Source organism: Buteo buteo, chromosome 3 (assembly GCF_964188355.1).
Source record: "Buteo buteo chromosome 3, bButBut1.hap1.1, whole genome shotgun sequence".
Lineage (NCBI taxonomy): Eukaryota > Metazoa > Chordata > Aves > Accipitriformes > Accipitridae > Buteo > Buteo buteo.
In genome coordinates this window covers 15584982-15606375 of record NC_134173.1, presented here as the reverse complement: position 1 = coordinate 15606375, position 21394 = coordinate 15584982, and the positions used below count along the sequence as shown (strand labels likewise).

The 21394-nt window shown below is 35.7% G+C and overlaps 1 protein-coding gene across 9 annotated transcripts in view; it reads left to right on the top strand.

Annotated features, from left to right (window-relative positions):
- CCDC102B (coiled-coil domain containing 102B) overlaps positions 1 to 21394 on the top strand; it is a 189575-nt gene that overhangs the window by 6225 nt on the left and 161956 nt on the right. For all 9 annotated transcript variants that reach the window (XR_012649741.1, XM_075022906.1, XM_075022902.1 and 6 more), the window contains exons 2-3: positions 13295 to 13915; positions 15780 to 15994. Coding sequence is in view for 8 of the 9 variants with exons in the window: in XM_075022906.1 (XP_074879007.1) it covers positions 13307 to 13915; positions 15780 to 15994 (824 nt within the window). In the remaining variant the exon portion in view is untranslated. The remainder of the gene's footprint in view (positions 1 to 13294; positions 13916 to 15779; positions 15995 to 21394) is intronic.

The following is a 21394-nucleotide window of genomic DNA, read 5'->3' as shown; positions in this document are numbered from 1 at the left end:
AAGGGGCTGTGACACCTTTAGCACTGCTGTTCATTTCAATGTGGGGTAAAAAATGTTTGTCACATTAAATACTCACTGAAACTAACTTACTCTGCTTTCTGTGCAAACAGAAGAGGAAGACTTATGCACTTGATTATTCTTTGCCTCAGCTGTGGAACTGCTGAAAAAAAAAATCAGAAACCATTTTAATGGGATTAAGAGCAAATATCGTTGTGTCTGAAGAACAAGATGCTTATATGTTTTCATAAATTGCACAAAGTGTTCATTTGCATCTTTAGCCATAATTGACTGAACCAATATTAACTAATGTGAACCCTATTACTCCAAAACAATTACCTGCTTCAAGTTTGAGAACAGATTACTATTGTTCTAAAAAAATCTTTCTATGCTATTCAGGAGATGCCCATTAGATCAGACCGTTAACTGATATGAATTCATTTGTATGAATTACCCTTGTTTAGTTTAAATACATACTGAATTTGGCATGAATTGAAGTTATTATTCAGATTATTATTCATAGCCTGTCTTTCCTAACAATTATACAGAGCATCATTCAGACAATAAAGGTATTCCATGGTAGATTACCCTACATAGAATCAATGAGATCAGATTAAAACTCTGGCGAGTCAGCTACTTGCTTAGTCTAGAAGTTTACACGGGGTTTTGTAGAACTATTTGTAAGTATGTTACCCTGAAAAGATCTAAAACTTTGACAGTTCAGTTACCCCTAATTACCTAGGAAGTTGACTTTGTCTCTTTTCTTCTTGATCATATCCTAATAAAAAGTGATAGGCAACCTCAAAGGAGAGCTAGCCAAGCAAACTTGTGTTTCAAAGGCTACAGTTAGTTAAATTGGGTTAAGCTTGTCTTGGCTTCTGCTTAATACTTAGTTCTGTCGGAGATGTCTGGGAAAGTTGTACATTTCACACTTGCCCCCCTTCCCCCCCCCCCCCCAGCATGATCTGATTAAACAACTTATTTTTTCAAGTGCAGTGGCTGAGAAATGAGTATCAGTTCTACAGACTCAAATGTATTAAAAATTATGGTTGATATATTGTGAAGGTTTGTAATCAAAACATTCTTGGGGAAATGAAGTTACTGTAAATTATATTTAAAGCAGTACTTCAGAGCTGCTTTTGGCCTTATGGGTTGTAAATGACAACATCTGTATGTACAAATATTTATGTTACCTATATTTAACCCCAAGGATTTGAATACAGCTTCAAATACATGCGAAGAAACATCAGCTTGTCAATGTGAAAGATCTTGGAAGATATTGCAATGATATGTAATGACTCGTGTTAACCATTAGACCTAAATCACAATGAGTATATAATACTGATTCTTATCTTGAAGAAGTAGTATCCAAACTGCTTAGAGTTTATTGAAAGTGGCAGCCAAAAAAGAAGAAAAAAAAAAAAAGAGTAGAATGTTTAGTCTTTAAATTTATTGTAATCTGTGACTACCTTCCAAGTTGTCTTCTTTATGAATGTGTATGCGTACAGTATGTATATAACCTGTATAATATTATATAAAATATATTCATGTGTTTAAAAAGAAATTAAAACAGTGAAGAGGATTTTACTTTAAAAGGGAGATTTAGACATGGGGAGAAAATGGTAAAAGGAAAAGCAGTATGTAGGACCACAGAGAAGTGGACCAAATTCTCTTCTGGTGCACCCTTTCACAAACAGAATTACAGCATTTCATTTTGAGCAGGAACTTCTAAGACCACAATTGGCAAAAACAATGTAAGATATGCTGTGAAAGAATTCTTGTCCTTAGTTACTGCTTTTAATTGTTGGCACCTTATGTCTTACTGTAACTTAAAAGACCAAAATCTCTTTTACCTAGGTGTGCTTTTGTTCCATGGAAAGAAAAAAAATATGCTCTGTTCTTAAAAGCTTTTAGCCATGCTGGTTTGGCTGCTGCTGTGGTCAAATTGTCCTATTGGCACAGAAAATTTCCACTGTAGTTTACAGAAGCTATTCACACATTGAGAGAAATATATTATCTCATGGTTACAGGAATCACAGTAAAGTTAATAGTTTCAATAAAAGCATCAGTCCAAATATGAAATTTTGTGGAACTTTATGGAGTATTAAATATTTCCTGCAAGTTGCTAATTGTTACTGTTACAGATATATCTGTTTCTGGATTATTTCCACCTGTGCTTAGAATTGACTTTCAGATTGGGAAGTATCTGGGAATGCTTGATTTTCTCGTGCACCACTTTTTTCACACACAGTGCTCTGAATAGTCATGGTTTCTGTTGGCAGAACAGGTTTATGGGGATAAAGTCAAGGTTTATACATGTTCTTCTTTTTTCTTTTTTCTTGTGCCTTACAGCTGTGCCTTTCCACATTGCTGTATCAGTGCCCACCCCATAGTGGAAATAAGACTATTGGTTTGCTTCTAATTCAATTAGCTTAGAAAGTGATGAAGAGAGACAGAAGAAAATTGTGTGGCATCTTATCTCTATAAGAAGCCAAGTGCATCCCTGAGAATAGTAAGTATTAGGCATGCACCATAGCTCTTTTCTCAGAAAGGAAGAGAAGTATCTAAAGATGAAAAAGGGTAATCTTTCATAGGGATTTGTCTTCCAGATTTTAACAATCTGGCTACCCTTCCACCACAAGAAAAAGTTAGTTATGTGAAATATAATGTAACAGTCCTTATTTTCCGAGTAGTTCTGTACTGTGGTATTTCTTTGGATTTAACTTTCTTAAAATTTTTCTCATACTTAACTAATTAAATCTCTGGTTTTGCATATATCCAGTGTTTGTCTTGCTAGGTGCTGCTTGGTTCTAAATTAGCCAAGTATTAAATTATTCCAAACTTCAAATACTTAAACTCATTTACAGATTCAAGCATTGTCTGGTGTGTGAGGAGTAGATGTACTTTTGAGTGTCTCTTGCTTTCTGCAAACTTATTTTAAGAACAAACCTTTTCTTTGTATATCAGCATTTCTATTCTATCTCCTGGAAACAAGCAGCAGAGACTTATGATAAATCAAGTAGAAAAGTTACCCGGTTGAATTGTATGTTGTTAATATGCAATCAGGTTTCACATCAAGATATTTTAAAACTGCATTTCTTTCTAGAATATTTGTGTTTGATGCATGGATGAGAGTGTGTAGACCATGGTATCTATTACAGAAGCAAGATAAATATAATCCCATAAAATTATCCAGTTCTTAGCAAATTAGAGATTTTCAAGAGTGGATTGTAGCAGTCTTAAATATGTAAGTGTTAACTGTAGCATGCTTTGTGGCTTTTTTTATTTGGTTTTGTGTTGTTTTTTTAGTTTGGAATGGAAGCAATAAAATTCCAAGAAAACACATTACTCCCCTTAAACCATAAGATAAATTGGCAGGTGTTTTGAAGCAGATAGTCTGGGTTTACCTTTCAATTGTTATAGTGAAAATGGATTAAGTGGGAATGTAGTTAAGAGAAAATCTTTCCCATATGTCACTGAATTCTTAAGGAGACACAATGTGTTTATTTTTTCTGTAACTCTGTGAGAGAATTCTGATGCTAACGTGTATAATAGAATATCAAGATTTTGCTATTTAGAAGTATGTAAATAACAAATCATTACTTATAATATGCAACACTGAAAACAAAATGCCTCCCCCCACCCATCATAATCTGCTGGTGTTTTTTAAAAGTTCAAGAATAAAGTTGGTTAGAACAAAGTTCTGGAGCATGAATATGTTCACATGAAAATCAATAACTCAAGGTATTCCTATAGTCTTCCTATTAAATGTTATTTACATTCTAAAATTACTTGATTTTTAAAAAGAAATTAGCTGGAAGAGTTGCAGAAGTAAAAAACATGGATATACCATATGGTTCTTGACAACAATGCAGAACTGCTGCTCCTAAGGCAGTGTTGTCACAAAATGGACCTATTATGACAGTTCTCTACTTACATGGTGTTTTGTGAACCATTTGGCTAAAAGTTACATATTTAGAGGTTCAAAATTTGTGGTCTTGATATTTTTTTTTACCTCCTGTTTCCTAGCTGTTATGGTAATGTTATTAAAACTGGGAGAAGCAGGCAAGCACAGCTCCTCAGAAATCGCACTGCTTGGAGAATGATGGAACGGCTGAGGTTAGAGTGGACCTCTAGAGATCATAGAATCCAGCCCCCCTACTCAGAGCAGATTACTCAGGACTTCTGTATAGCATGCCTTTGTTTCAAAAGAACTGCTGTTAGACTAGAGATTTTATTTTCTCTAAAATGGGCAGGACCACTTCCACTTGGAACTGTAAATCTTATTTCAAAGGATTGGAGTAGGTTATGGGGAAAGATAGCAAATGAGGATAAACTGGCAATGTGACTGGTGTGGCCAGCCTGAGGGCCACTCAGGGCTACTTAATGTTTCTTTTCATGAAGTTATAAATTATATATATATATATATACACACATATATATATAAAATATATATATACACACATGTAAAATTTTACCCTACTACATATCTTCATGTGAATTCTGAAAACCTTCAGGAGAAGCAAGCTACTATTAACAATAGAAAGAATTCCTCCTCTCGAGTCAGAGAATTTTTGTTTCTTACCATGAATACTGGAATATTGAGGAGCAGTATACTTTATATTGTTGTACAGTGTAAAATGCTTATTTCAGCATTACAGTGATTGCTTTATTTTCCTTTGGTTTTTGGATTATCCTGTCTTGCTTCTGACTAAATCAGAAAAAGATTCAGCTATTTCCCAAGTACTCCTTTCACTTAAATCCCTCTGTGGTTTATAGCCTTTCAGTCACTATCTTTAATGTGCTTGTCCTTTAACTTTTCTCCTGGGAATTTAGCTATACATGGACTGCTAATATAATAATACACTTTCTGATGGTACTTCAGAAACACCTTGTCTGTCACAATATTTTATATGGTAGTAAAATGCAATTTTCCCTGCAGAGCTACCATTTTCCTGAAGTTACTTTCTGGTTTTGAACTTTTTTAGGCTTGATAGAGTAGTTAACAAAATTTGTTTCTGTTTTTTTTTCAGTAGAAGGCCACGCTGAAACTTGGGTTTCTCTTTTTTTTTTTTTTTTTCCCCTTCTCTCTCTGTCATATTATTCTCTCTCATCATCTAGTGGTGATCAGCTTGGAAGTGGGATCTGACTCCAGTTTTGCACAGTTTCTACTAACAAGTACGTACTTATATTTGGTCCTACTACTTTTACTGCCTCTGGAATTTTTTTAACTTCTCCTGGGATTAAATTTATCAATTTATTTTCAAGGCAAAGGTATTTATACCGTAAGGAAGTAGTGAGGAAAATAGTGATATTCAGTTTTCCCAAGAATATATTTGGCCAGACCTATAGGAAATGTATGAGACTTTACTCAGTACTTCTGTCTTTACTCCTTCTCAGCCAGTCTAAATATTTTGGGTATTTTTTCCCTCAGTTTTATCTTTAGGGTTGATTTGGGGGGATTTTGGTTGTGGGTTTTTTTTTTTTGGGGGGGGAAGAGGTGATAAAACATTGAGTTTTAATCCTGTCCTTCAAGAACTTTGAAAATTAAGGAACTTTGCAGTTAAGGTTTAGGCCTGATGTTGTCTTATACTTCTAAAGTTTAGGCTGAGGGTAGGTTACAGAAGGAAGATGAGGTTGCATAATTTTTATCTTATGTGTCAGGACATTAATGAATTGTGTCTGTGATTTCATTTGATCTCAAAGACACACTTAACAAACCACACTTTCTAAACTGATGCAGTGAGAAAACCTGTTTCTTTCAGGTACTTTGCGGATTTCATAACTGAACAAAAAAAACCCAACAAACTTACAAACCCACAAATGTTTCTCTTTGTGAAGAGAAACATAACTTTATATTTTATGGCTTTCATAGCATAAATGCTTTTAGTTACTGGACATAAGTAGTAAATAAAGCAGGTTTTGGAAATAAATTAGATTTGTATTGATATTTTGATATTAGAAGGAATGTAGATAGAGAAGTGTAAGCATGGAAGAAAAATGATAATGTAACTCCTAACAGGAAGTAAATAATTTGCATTGTTTGTCTCTTCAGGACATTTTTTGGCTGATTTTTAGCGATGACAAATGTAAGGAATATAATGTTTGGAAACAAAAATATACCATATGGTTTAATATTTTTGTGTTTTATAGCTGTAGAAAAAAAACCCAGAATGCTCATTGGCTGTGCACTGAAAAGTCTTGAAATCACCATCTTCTAATTTTCAGTTCTAAAATGCCAATTTTCTTGACTTGCTAACAGAGATCATGATCAGACCCAGACTGTGGAAGTGTGATAATCTACATATGTTGTTATGGTCTGTTTGGATCTCTCAAATTTACAGCACAATGCACTCTGTAAATTAAACTTTATTTTATGAGCTCATTTACAAACAAAAAAACAAACAACAACAAAAAAAACCCCACCACCCAAAAAACCCTCCCCTCCAAAAAAATCCTGCCCCCCCCAAACATATAAAGACATCAAACAATGGCTGAATCATCTTTATACAGACTAGTCCAACACATTAATTCACTAATTCATTATTTCATTAATTCATGAACTCTCTAACTCACAAGTTCTCTAATTTGTAACATGTCTAAGCAAAATAGTTACCGAGCTGTTGGTGAGTGTGGTCATTCTTTATCCTCCAACATGGTGTGGGTGTCCCCTGTATCGCACTGGCAAGCACAAAAGCCTCAGCAGTCTGGCTGCTGTCGGATCTGCTTCAAAAACTTTAGGGGTAAGCTGAGGTATTTAAACTTTTCAGCTCAGAAGTTTGGTCTATAGCATTTCCATGAGTGAGTGGATTCTGAAGAAACTGCCAGGCAGTTACTTTGCAAAGATGCAGAGGTGATGGCTGTGGGTGACATCAGCCCCCATCTCTGCCCGTCCACTCTGTCCTATGTATGTGTTGCTCTCGCTTTGACCTAATGGTGCTGCTCCCAGCATACATCAGGCTTTAGCATGAGCTGTGTGTTCATTGTTATTATATTTTTACTTCTCTTGCCTCTAAACATTTTCCAGGTCATTCTGGTTACCCTAGCTTCAGTTTCTCCTAATACTGACAACTTGTTTGCTAGGGTTTCAGTATCAAATTAATTCAATTCTTATACCAATTTCACCCAAAAGAGTTTGAACAATATCTCTTTTAGTTCTATGTCCTATTCTTCTATAACTTTGTAGCCACGAGTCATAGAGATGGTCACTGTAATCAGTACAAGTCTTATTCCATGCAGGAGTGTATATATCAGTTAAGTTCAAAAGTACATTCATTGTCGTTAATTTTGAAGCTATAATCATAGGCTCTTGTCCATCATGCAATTGCATTAATTGAAGGGTACTTTTATTAAGAAGTTGTCTGGACTGTTTTTTAAGATACACAATCAGGAACAAATGGTATCTTAATTTTGTCCTTTTGCTTGCCCAGTGATTATTAGGAGAGTTTATGAAAAAAGTGCCATGTGTTATTTTCTCATTGTGTACAGTTAGTGTAAGTATTGTGGGCCACTAGTGTATGACTAGCTGCCTTACATGTCTGTAGTACCCATTTCACTCTGTCACAACCATGTACAGCTTCACATCTAGTGACACCACATATAGTTAAATTCAGGTTAACTTTAGACCTTAGGGTTAATGTAACATTATCACCTAATGTCAGTACTTGTCCTTGTGGTATTACAGATTACATTAGGCCTGTAACTAGTTTTAAAGGTGGGTTATGACTGATCTGCAATACTTGAGTTGTTCCACGGGCAATGTTAAAAGGCAGAACCTGTTAGGGACAAGTTTTGGATATGTGTTCCAGTTATCAGTGTTGCTACGGTGATGTGGTAAACCCACATATTCTGCAAAAGAAGACACTCAGGTCTTGGACATAATCCAAACCTCAGTTATTGTTAACTCATTCCCCTTAGCGTCTACAGCATCCTGTACTCCTTTTATCATTGTAAAAGGAGAGTCACCCAGATAACCCCTGAGGTGGATGTTTAACTGTAATCTCATTTTATGGACTTCAGGAGGGTTTTACTTTCATTTTAACAGGGATTTTGGGCAGCTACTCATGAATCCCTTATCTTTGGTACTTCCCAAGGGGGTTTGTCTTTTGTGTAGCCAACTTGCAAGTTCTCACAGATAGGATCCCCACTTAGAGTATTAATAGATTCACTCTTGTGTAGCTGCTGGCTTAGTAATCTATTCCATCAGTCTACCATTCCTTTACTTTGAGGTTGATACAGTGGGTGGAAAATCCATTGTACAACATTTGAACCACACCAAGCTTGTACTACTTTGTTCTTAAAATTTTATCCATTACAAGATTGTATTTCTCTGGGTAAGGGAAAAGTAGCAAAACACTCACTTAAAGCAGCAACAGTTGTGAGACCAGTAGTACCTTAGACAGGGTGCGCATTCCCTATGCCACTATTTCTACTCCTGTAAGGATGTCTTTCCACTCTCCAGGTGTGTGTTCTAAGGGATCAGTATAATCTACATGCAAAGTTTCCCAAATTAGTTTACCTTCCCTGAAGTTGGTAAAATGATGGTGATGTGCTGTACCATTGTTTGTCAAAAATGGCATGAATCTACCATGTGTTTTACCAGAGCTTTTGCCACCATGCATCCTCTCCTCACAGCCTGTTGAAATAAATCATATGTTCCAGTGTGTCCACGCCATCCCTGTAACCAGGTACTCATTCTGTCTCAGAGTTTTGTGCTACTTTTATTCTAGACAAATGATCAGCTACCTGACTCTGTGTTGCCTCAGGATTTTTAGGGTTTTGGTGACTAGATACATGTTCTGTGGATGTGTTCTTAGACTGAGCTATATCGTAAATCATTTTCCAGTGTGGTGGTTTTTCCCCCATGCGTTTCTGCTATTTACTTGCCAATATTTTTCCCCATCTAGCCACCGGGTGGAACCCCTAAGGGTAACGGCTTACTAGTTAAAATCAGTTTTACAATAGAAATAGGCACCCATAATTTGATGTCCTTTTCTCCACTTGATGGCTTGGTAGTTAGCAGCCCCTTGTAAACAGTCTTCAGGGAGCATTCAGTAAAGAGTTTTCAGGGAGTGGTAGTCAGTCATTCTTCCCATAATGTGCTCATCACCCCTGCCCATCTTCGCTAAGCCTTCTTCCTTTATAGGATGTTCTGGGTTTGTGTGGTGGGGTTTTGGTAGCGGGGGAGGGGCCACAGGGCCGGCTCCTGTGAGAAGCTGCTGGAAGCTTCCGCGGCTCCAAGTCGGACCCGCCGCTGGCCCAGGCCGAGCCCGTCAGCGACGGCGGTAGCGCCTCTGGGAGAACAGATTTCGGAAGGGGAACCTGCAGGGAGTGGGGGGAGTGGGATGTGAGAGGAACCCCTCTGCAGACACCGAGGTCAGTGAGGAAGGAGGGGAGGAGGGGATGCCCCTGCAGTTCATGGAGGTGAGCGGGGGAGCAGATGCCCACCTGCAGTCTGTGGAGGACCCCACACCAGAGCAGGTGAATGCCCCTGAAGACGGCTGTGACTCCTTGGGAAAAGCCCACGCTGGAGCAGCCTTTGACTGAAGGACTGCAGCCCATGGAAAGCACCCATGCCGGAGAAGTTCATGAAGGACTGTCTCCTGTGGGAGGGACCCCATGCTGGAGCAGGGGATGAGCAAGGAGTCCTCCCCCTGAGGGAGGAAGAAGCGGCAGAGACAACATGTGGGCATGGATGATGGTTGTACTCGATGATCTTGAAGGTCTTTTTGCACCTAAATGATTCTATGATTCTATGGGATGAACTGATCCCAACCCCCATTCCCTGTCACTCTGCACCACTGGGAGGAAGGAGGGAGAGAAAACTGGGAGTGGAGTTGAGCTGGGAAGGAGGGAGGGGTGAGGGGAAGAGATTTTTAATATTTGATTTTATTTCTCATTAACCTACTCTGATTTGATTGGCAATAAATTAAAGTATTTTTTTTCTAAGCTGAGCCTGTCTTTTGCCAGTGACCATAAGAAGTGAGTGATCCCTCCCCGTCCTTGTTTTGACCCACAAGCATTTCTTTACATTTTCTCCTCCCCATCCCACCGCGGGGGGGAAGCAGTGAGCGAGAGGCTTTGTGGTGCTTTGTTACCAGCTGGGCTTAAACCAGGACATAGGGGTCTGCTGATTGAAGAAGTAGCTGCAGCAATATGAGAAGTTCTGACTTTCCAGTAGCACTTACAAAAGTGCTTACCAAAAATTGTTCATTTTGTCCTATTACATTGGTAGATGATACAAAAGAAGAATTAACTGGCTTAATCTGAAGCAGACATTTTCTGTAAAGACATAGAATCCCTTTAAAAAAAAAAAGTTTGGCTGAGGTCCTCAAAATTAAGAGGCATGTAAGTAAGGATTAAGTCATGCAATTAGTAAAAGGGTGTTGAAATATTATGCTCAAGTTGCTGACCTAGCTACTGAACTCACTGGAAAAACTGAGTTTAGTCAGCAGGTATTAACATGGGGGAAGTGTAGTAGTTCTCTCCTGGTGATTTTGTTAATTGTGCCAGCAAGGGTTAATACATTTCTCTTTGCCCATAACAGTTATAGCCTGCAATAATAAATCAAGAGCTTTTCTTTTTCTTACTAGTGTTTGTGACCATTAGGTAAGTAAATAAAGGTTACAATGTGATGAAATGTGGTTCAGACCTATATTCCTTGTAGTGTTTGCCGAATATTTGCACCTGTTTTTTTTCTCTGAGAACTGTCAATTCTCCCTCTCGTACTGTCTCCACCTGCCTCACAATACAATGAATATTGCTTCCTATATTTTGTGCATACTTACTTTAGATTATTCAGTTAAGAAAAGCTACTCTTAAAGAGATTCTGTGTTCGTTCTCATTCCTGAATTGTAAAGAGTGGAATTATCAGAAGGTTTCACTGGACAGAAAATCCCCACTTTCATCCAGTTTTCTAACTTTATCTTATCTTTCCTTCCAATTATCTATTAGGTAATTATGCTCACAGAGCTCCATATGCTGTGAAAGCTAGTCTGCTGCTGCAAACTCAAGCTAGCAAATTTAAAACTAGCTGCAGACAGTGGGGATTTTTTCTCAATTTTCAGACTTGTGAAATTTCTGTTGTTTAGAGGTCTGTGTCAAACAATATTAACACATAGCTTTCTTCTCTTAGTTATCTTTGACATACACCTTAGAAATTATTCTTATTCCCCCCTGGAACAGATTGGTAATGCTTTATAGATGAGAGTTTTCAAATTTCAGTGTAGATCTGTGATGTTTTACAGTGAATTACTTTTCTATGTCTAGCTGGGAATGCTGCATCTGTTTAATCTGATTATTTCACTAGTTTTACTAAGGGGTAAAACTAACTAATCAAAAACATGCAGGTACATGTGCGAGAAAGGAGAGGCTATCTTTTCAGCAGCAGTGCATTTGTGCTGGGTTACACTGGTCATAAAAGTACAGCAATTGCGCAAAGCAGAAAATCCTGCTTTCATTAATGCCAATGGCAAAACACCCTTTTACTTCAGTTAAACCAGGGCTGTATGCAGAAGACCTGTGTATATTTCACTGTAAAATGAAATGGAAATTCAACAATGTAGTAGTGTGATTAACATTTTTCTTGAGGTTGTTATTAAATTAATAAAATCAGAATAAGTCATGAATCATGCTTCCCACAGTCTACGTACTCATGTTGTCTTTTGTGTTAAAAGTAATGTTAAATTATAAGGTATTTATAGTGAGCACCTTGCTCACTGAACAAAAAAAAAAAATCTAAAAGACTTCAAAGAAACATAGCATTTTTGTACACTTCACTTGTTTTTTGTAAGTAAGTGATAAAACTGCTAAGATAAATTGCATGGAAAAAAAATCCCATGGATGAAGTAGAGCTCTGAAAAGCCTTCAGTGGATCATGGGCTCTAGTTAGCTTTCATTCTTGTTATTTTTGAGAATTTGGCTTCACCGCTTCCTTTGTGCTTCCATGCTATTTGATTGTCTGCATTGTGTACAAAGGGGACAGAGTGACACGATCTGGCTGCAAGCAATGAAATTTTTGTGCATATAGCAGGGTGAAAACAGACTACCTGACCAAAGAAAGTTTGCATGGATTTCTACATAGTGAAACAGCCAGATATTTCAAAGATGTATTTTCAGTACAATAATTATGGATTCAGGTGTGAACCCTTCAGTGCTGTCTTTCTATTTGAAAAGAAAACCATTTGCACACCTAGCAGTAACAACATTTCATTCTTTGAGCAGTGCTTCTCAATAACTGTTTCAAACAGTAAATTATCCTCATTTTACAGGTGGAAATGTAAGCATGTATTGATGACTTGCTATTTGGCTTCTGCTAAAGAGGAGACCAAAGACAAGGTCTATTGTGCTTGTCGTTAACCTACTGTATCTACTTCATCAATGTTTAAGATTATTCATGGTCAGATATCAGTTAAATGATATTTTTTACCAATATAAATATAATATGTGTTCGTAGGTATCGGTTTGTCTTCAGGAAGTTACACTAGCTGCTGAACAAAAGTGCTGCTCAGTGGTGCAGTTCTAGCTGCTTTCCTTAAGGATTTTTTTGTTGTTTTGTTTGGTTGGTTTTTTGTTTCTTTTGCTTTGGTTCATTTTGGTTTTTTTGCTCTTCTTTTTTTTTTCCTCCTAAGACATTTTCCCACAGACTTGACAAGAATGTTCTTAGTTTATTCAACCTGTTCTACAAGTCCCTATTTATTTGACTTACATTTTAAGCACTAATAAGAAAAATTACAGGGATGATTCTACAAACCAGGTCTTGAATGGTTTTGCAGGTTTTTATCATTTTGCAATTTGGTGGGGTTTTCTTCTTTTCAAATTAAGCAATTATATTAAAAAAAAAAATCCTCTTTGCTGAAGACTTTACTTGAAGATTAAAGAACAAATAATTCTTCAATAGTAAAAAAATCTCCTTTGACTGTCTTCCAGTTTAAAAATGTCCTCTTTTCACCTGAAATAAGTTTAATTTAGAGGTCTATGGAAAAATCAAAACCTTGGGCAAGCATAATGTGTGTTTTGTTGAAAGAAGTGTGTTTCAAAAATTTTTGAGAGCACTATGACTATTTAATGACATTTAACAATTCCTATCAAGTAATAGGTATGTCTGTTTATGCTGTACTTAAAGTATTACATAAAATATTTTTTAATAGCTATTTCTTGTTGATGAATCACATTTCTAAAACATCGACAGCCTTATTAAGATTATCTCATTATTATAGCAGTAAAATAAACTACTGTTTGAGGTTATTCATATAATTTAATTGAGGGAAGATAAATTATTGTCTCTGTCTTTTTTTAGGATTGAAATTAGATGATGAATCAAAACATGAATTTAGGCTCTGTTCAGAAATTAATGGAAGAGACACAGCTTTTTGAGACCCAACCAAGACAACCTTATAAATTAGCTGGAGATTGTCAACCAGGTGGCCATCTCTGTAATTTAAATCTGCCATCTCAAAGTTTCTACCCATATTCATCTCATTATCCATATATGCATATGAATTACAGCAGCGATTGGGAAATTTTTGAAGCAGTAAAAATTCGGGAACTGGAAGAAGTCAAAGACAGAGCAGCCCAAATGGAGAAGACCATGCGCTGGTGGTCTGATTGTACCGCTAACTGGAGGGAGAAATGGAGCAAAGTTAGAGGAGAAAGAAATAAAGCCCGAGAGGAAGCAAGACAATTGAGAATCAAATTAGACAGTGTTGTAAAAGAACTGAGTATGCTTAAAAAAATAAATCAAGATCTAGTGAATGAGAAGGAAAACTTGGAAAATGTACCTGCTTGGAAAACAGAATTCAGTTGCTCAGAAATATCTTCTATTAAAAAAGACCTAAACCAGTTAACATTTCTGGAACAAGAACCTGTGAAAGAACTGAGCAAACCCAAGAAGATTCCTGGGGCAGAAGGTATAAAGAAGGTAAAGAATGGGGAATTTTTTTTAGTTCATGAAAAGGTGGGAAGTTATGGATGTGTATCTAGAAATGAGATTTTTTTAAGGATTTTGACCAAAACACTACCTGATCCATTCAATAGCAAAACCACTTTTTTCACTCATCTAATATTCCTAATATAGAGAAATACAGAAAACAATTCATATCCTTCAACTATGGCTAAACATTTAAGTAACAGAGGCAGACTATTATATCCAATAACTTGGAGTATTGTTCTGACTCTGTCATATTTTAAGGTAACAGATTACCTCTGTTATCTGAATTCTCCATGTTTTGTATACTACTCTTTTTTCTTTTTTTTTTTTTTTTTCCCTCCACCTCCAAAAAAGCAACATAGGTTCTTGGCTTCTAAAATAAAATAATTTAATTCTCCCTTAATGCAACTTCTAAGATCTGGGAAAAGTCACAAGGGTTTTTTGTTGGTAAGGAAAGCAATTAAGCTGTTACACAGAAATAAACAATCAAGTATGGACATGGTTTAAAAGAGCTCCTAGTTCTATACAAAAGAACTAGTTACATTGATCAAAATGGAACTATTTCCCATGTTTTACCATTTTTAATTCTGTGCCTTTGCATGCATTAAGTAGTCTTCATAGACAGCACCATGTAAAAACTATACTTGTTATTTGTCTGATAGATAGCAGTCATTGTAGATGTAGGGAATGTTTTTCTACATTTTAGGAAAACACATAGGAAATTTTTTACTTCAGTTCAATGGAAATTCTCAGGATCTTAGGTCTGAATGTATTATGTTTAAAATTTTCACTCTGTAATGCACATGTATTACATTATTTTCCTGTGAAATCTGAAAAAAAAAGAAAAGCCACAGTGTTAGTATTAAGAATAAATTTGCCCCCAAAATGCATGCCTTTCATATTTTTGGGCAGAGAAATGGGCCATAGGAAGGCAATGACACAAAATATATTTTAACTGTTTCTCTTTCTGCTTAGTATAAAATAATGCACTACTTGAAAACTGAAACTTTATATGTGAATGGCAAACAGTCTTACCTTCTCAGCAGCTTCTAGTATTTTCTGATGTAGATTTCAGGCATTCTTTTAAAAACTTGAACAGAGTAGTATGAAATAGGACTGCTGGTAATCTGCTAAAATGATATTAGCTTTTAAACACAATTTGTCAGAAGTGATAAAACTTAAATGCATTTCTAAAGGGAACTATGGTTTATAAGAGATGTTCAGTCTTCCTAATAAATACGTATTTTATTTTTTAATTATTTTTTTCTAATTGTTATTAGTTTTGCTTATGTTCTGTATGCAAAACATGTATCTTCAAAATAGATATTATAGTGCTTTTAGTTTCTGAATGGGATCCAGACTGATATATTATGCAGGTAACTTTGCTCCTTATACAAAGGGAGCTGCTCCTTATAAGTCCATCACTTGCTTCAACGATTTACATTAGAATTTTAAGAGTTCTTAATGTAAAGTTTCTCAATATATTATTTGTATGCAGAAATTGCATTCCTGGTTTTGTTAGTTCCAGCATTCTCTCTTCACCATAGTTAAAGCCAACTAATGATAACTGGAATCTATTTCTTTAGTAAAGATACATCAGAAATATTTTGAATATGAAACTTATCATAACCGAAGGTGTGACATGTCACAAAATGACAGTGATCCAGCTACAATGACTTTTTTTGCACATTTTATCCATATACAGTGCAACTGTATAAGATGTTACTTGTTGCCTTTTATCTCCTACATGACTTAAATGTCTGGAAGAAAGAGGCTTGATATGTCCTGCAGAAGTTATGTTAGAATTTTCCCTTCATTTATGTTTTTCTCAGATGTTGTATTTTTGTTTTCTTAGGATGTAGAGATAATCAAAGGCCGAAGTAATTACAATAAAAAAATCACTCCAAAGCCTCCTGATTCCTTTCCCCATGGAGTTCTCAGCATCTGTTTGGAGGAACCTAAAAAAAGTTTGGACAGTACAACTAAGACAACAGAGAATGATTTAATACATGTTTCGGTCTTGCATTTGCATTTGGCTGAGATGCAGAAAATCTTGCAGAAGGAAAGAGAGTAAGTGCAAAATACATCCTACTGGGAAAATCTCTATTAAAAATTGAGGTTTTTAAGACACTTTCTAAAATAGTTATGGTGATATTTGCATTTATAGCTCATATGTTCTCATTTCTAAGCTTTATGAATTGCTATTTACAAGGCTTTGATAAGAATTTAGAAAGAAAATTCAGCATAGCGTGTTTATTGTTTTCCTTGGCTTGTCTGTCACTTAAGTGCTTTATACAGAACAGTTTAGAATGTACAGTTAATTAAAAAATTATACGTACTAGTAATTTGGTATCAGTGTAGTGGTATCTATGTTATGCTCAGTTATTGGAGTGTTTTGTGCATAATAACAAATTTTCAAATACTCTACCAGCAGACTTTGAAAGGGTCCAACTGCAGAATGACTAAGGCTGGTTTTGAATTAAAAGTACGTGAATACAGCTGTAAAATGTTGTTAATCTTAACCTCTTCACTTCTAGTAAGGTCTATGTCAAAAGCAGATAACAGAGAGAGAATAACAGACTTAGTGTATGCTTATTTTGTCATATTAAATTTACCTCGCATAAATACTAAGAATACATTTTGGTGGCCTAAAAGAAGTCATATGTTGATTACACACTACATGCTAGTATGTGAGTCTGTGTTGGTAGGAATTCCTTGATGTTTTGTATAGATAGTCAGTACTAAGCAAGATTGAATCACACTAAAAAAGGCTTTCCAAGGATACATGCAGTATGTGATGTATGATGGATGTAGTAGGAGACTTCAGGTACTATGTGACTGTAACTTCAAAATCAGATGAAGTTCATTAGAAAATAAAAAGAAAGAAAATTCCCCCTCCATTGCAAATACATTCAACAGTTTCAGTTCAGAGAGTCTATGATGGTAAGCTATGATGAAGAATTTCTTTCCTGTCACATTTGGTTTTGGTTTTTTTTTCCACAATTGTCCTGTAGATAGTACACGTCTGAGTTTAAAAAAAAAAAAAAAAAAAAAAATCAATGTAAATAAATCCTTAATTTCCTTACTAATACTTACTGTGTTTTGTTATATGAATTACCTGTAGAAGACAGGTAATAAAGTATTATGTATTTGAATCATATTGCAGCAGATGACCAGAAGCATGTTCTATCTCATTAAAAGGATTTAGGGTTTTTGTGGAAACAAAAATACCAGAATGCCTAACTATTCCAGCTTGTCATGATATTTATATATGTGACTTAAGAGACTGATGCCTCACATATGCCTTTACTTCTTGTTGAATTATTTAGGGTCCTAGGTACTTAATTTTTCAACAGCAATCACAGTGTACATGCATGCATATATAAAACTTCCCTTTTAGAAAGGGCATAATTTTTCAACTCTTATTTTTTAATCACTTCTTAGACAAAATTTTAATAAACACTGGTTCTACCTCCTGGTTTTGGTTTGTTTGTTCACATGCCTCTCTACCTAATTTGTAACTGTACTTCAGAGTGAGATTTTGCCATCTATGCCTGGATATATACTGACTGCGGTATACACTAATAAATCTACTGGCACACGGTAAGAACTGGGGAATGTCTACGCCATGTTATGGCAGTGCTAACCTCAGGCAGCAAACGCTCACAGAGCAGCGATTTTCACATAACAGTGGGCATTGGTGTAACAACTCCCTCTCTAGGTCACTTCAGGCAACTTTTCCCGTGTGCAAAGGTGTTCTGTAAGCAGAATATATAAAGCTTAGAAGTATGAAACAATTATTTTTGGCAATGCACACAATAAATAGCTAGGAATAATGTTACTAGGATAAGTATTAACATAGTCACCAGTCTCTTGAGACACGCTATGAGTCTTTGTTGGGCAGGCTGTCGTCTGCCAGCTCAGAAAGGGTTGGTCTCTACTGCTTAGTGGAATTGGCTGATTTTGCTGAGTTTCCATCTTCAGATTTCCAGTTTTTCCTCTTACTTGTTCGTGTCAGTATTTTTGCTCCTGGATCCGGGAGCTGCTAATAATGACTATCTTAACAATCTCACCCTTGATTGCATTTTTACTTTTTTTTATCTTGCATGTCTCTAGCTTAAGTACTTTCTCACAGCTTTCTTCTCACAACTTAGCAATTTTCTCAGTAAACTTGAGCCAAGGACTTACAGCTGTGCTGCATCAAATGTAAGCTTGGATCTCAGACAGCTTGAACCCCAAGGCCAAAGGTTACCTTGGCAGTCAGTAGGATGTTACTCATACAGCACAGGACTTCTCAGCAGAGTTTTCTCATTTACATGCAGTACTCCCAAACTGTGGCTGCATTCTTTCCAGAGTCAAGTTTGCTCATGCAGATCCAGTGTTTGTACCTGCCCCTAGTTACCTGACTAATCTCTCCATAAAATGTTTTGCTGCTTCACCCTGAGAGGACCTATGCTTCTTGCATTCTGTTTAGAGCCATCTTCAGTAATGCCAATATACTCTTAAGCCATGGATCAGACTTTGCAAAATATAAAAAGAAAAGATCTCTAAACCAAAAACAATAAGTACAAAAAATAAAGAGCTCAAAGTTTATGTTTTGACTTTCAAAGAACTTCAGTGTTAAGTTTACAAGGTAAAATTGCATACCAAAATCCTCTACTAGGCACTGTGGCTCACATCAAATACACATTTGAGTAATGTGTATTTTGACATGAGTAGGAATTAAAGACCATATGAGTTGTTCAGCACTTTAAAGAATCATTTGCCTAAAATAGCTGTCTTTAGTCATCTTTTGGATTAGTCCATTTTGAACTTAAAAGTGTTTCTTTGTTCTAAAACCAAAAGCCCACCTACTATGCTGGTAGTTGATAATGCTGAAGAGGAATTGCTTAGAGCTGGATGGGTAGACTTAGGCAATGGACGCAGAAGGCTTTGTCTGAGCGTCAAGAAACAAATTTTTTTTCTGTGAGGGTGACCAAACCCTGGCACAGGTTGCCCAGAGAGGTTGCTGAGTCTGCATTCTTGGAGACATTCAAAGGCCATCTGGACATGGTCCTGAGCAGCCAGCTCTAGGTGACCCTGTTTGAGCAGCAAGATTGGACCAGATGACCTCCAGAAGTCCCTTCCAACCTCAACCATTCTGTGTAATGATGTGATTTAAAAAAAAAAAAAAAAGGTGGTTACAAGATCCATTAAAAATGCTCTGATCTTGAACTTTTGTTTAAGTAGTACTAAGCTGCTTCACCCATCTCTGCTATATTCTTTCTTCCACTCTTTGTTTTCTTTCAATAGTAAGCTTTATGTAGTTAGGATCATCTGTTTCATTTAGTAGCATCAGAGAGATCTGATATCACTTAAGAGGTACTGTAACACAAAAATAGTATCTAGTAACAGTAATTTCTAGTAATAGTATCTAGTAAAAACATACTGGATATTCCTCTTTTACTTTTCAGATTAGCCCATTTCTGAGGGCTTTCAGTGCATTCAGTACAGTCAATAGGCTATTATTCAAGTATTAAACTGTCATCTTTCATGCTTTCACTTTCTAATGTATTAAGCATCCTTCTTAATAATTCTTTTAGTTCCCTAATTAAGTCATGATACTGTTCCAATGAGATATCTCATTGCTTTAGAAGAAAAACTATTCAGTTGAAATACATGTCTTTAGGTTCTTTACATGTGATAGAAGTCATCTTGCTCCACTTTGCTTTGTGAGTGATGGTGTATATTTTATTACTATAACGTTACGGGAGCTGTAGGTGTTTACTAAGATAAGCTGTTCTGTGTGCTGTATCAATGCAGAAAAAGGAGATCCCTGATTCAAGAACATTAGGTTTAGTTGTAAAAGAAGAGAGAACAAGAAGGTACTTCACTCAAGTGGATTGCTTCGTTAATGTAGCTAACATCGCTTCCAGTACATGAGCCAGACCAATCAGTGGTAGCTCTTGCTATCTCTGTGCAAGTCTACAGTATGCTGCACAGAAATGCCCCAGACAAATCTCATCCATACACTTTGCTTTAATTTCTTAAAGTTAACAGTGCTGTTGTGGAAGATTAATTTTATACCAAATATTCTCTCAGAATGTAGTTATAGTCAGCCTGGCGATAATATCTTTAGTAAAAAGGTTGATAAACTCCATTAGCCTCAGAATAGAAAGTAACTACTCTGGCATACAACAGTTTCTTTTATTGCCAGTAATAGAATTTTCTTTTCAACTATTTCAATATTTTTCTCTTTTCTGGTATAGTAGCCCTTCATCCCTCCATTTTCATAGAATTTACATAACATAAAATTTTCATCTCCCAACATAATAACACTTGTGGTTTTACTGTTTTTTGGAATTTAGATTGCTTCAGTGTCCTGACTTTATAGGCTTTATTCCTATATTGATGTTTATAGACAATGGAATATTCCAGAATTTTAAACTGTGATTTTATTTCATAGAAATATTAGAAATATAATCTGAAAGCTTTTATTTGTAATTAAGAATTTTTTATTTCACTTTTACTTATGTTCCAAATTCTATTTTGTTAAAAATTTGCAAAATGACACATACGCATTACACAAATATGAAATTATGAAGGAATTTCATAAAATGAAATTATGAAAAGTTCATTTTTGGCTTTGGAACTTGGATAATAGTGTTTCCTGTGAACACAGAAATGAGTTTTTAATTGGTCTCAAAGACAAGAACATCTGTAGTGCCTCTGCTGCTTCATATTTCTTTCATTATTTCCTGAAAGACTGAAAATAATTTAATTGGTTAGAAAAGGGGTAAAAATAAATATCAATGATGTTCATTGTTTCAGTAATACAGTACTTTTCTCCAAGGAATCATCATTTGTTCTTTGTGAATTGTGTATCCTAAATAATTTTCCTGAATGTAGTAATGGACTTATGCTCAAATAACATTCCAGAGGCAAACTCTTAATGAGGGTGTAGTACCTCTGAGCTAAATAATACATTTTCCTAAAATTCTTCTAGTATTTTCTTTCAAGAGCAACTATTTTTTTGAAACATGAAATATACATATTTTAATAATTTTTTTAACATCTAAAGTAGATCATCTTTCATTTCAGCACTGTCTGCATACTGTACATATTCCCCCGTATATATGTGTTTAAAATAATCTTCTGTCTGTACCCAAATAAAAATGATACAGTATCTTTTCTCTGAGGGTTTTTACTAACTCTCCATGTATTAGATGACCTGTATTACTAACTGAAGTCTATTTCCAAATTGCCTTCAGTTTATCCCGAAATTTTATTTCATTTAGAATTTTAATTCTGTACTGCTGGATTTCCTTGTTCTCTTTGGCTGTTATTCTTGGTAAACCTCTTGGAATAATTATGTGATGATAATATAGGTTTTCAATAAGAATCAGGTATACAGTTGACAAAGGCAGCAAAATATAACTCAAGCTATGAAAAGGAAATTCAAAGTAATTGTCTGTTGTCAACTTCAAAAAG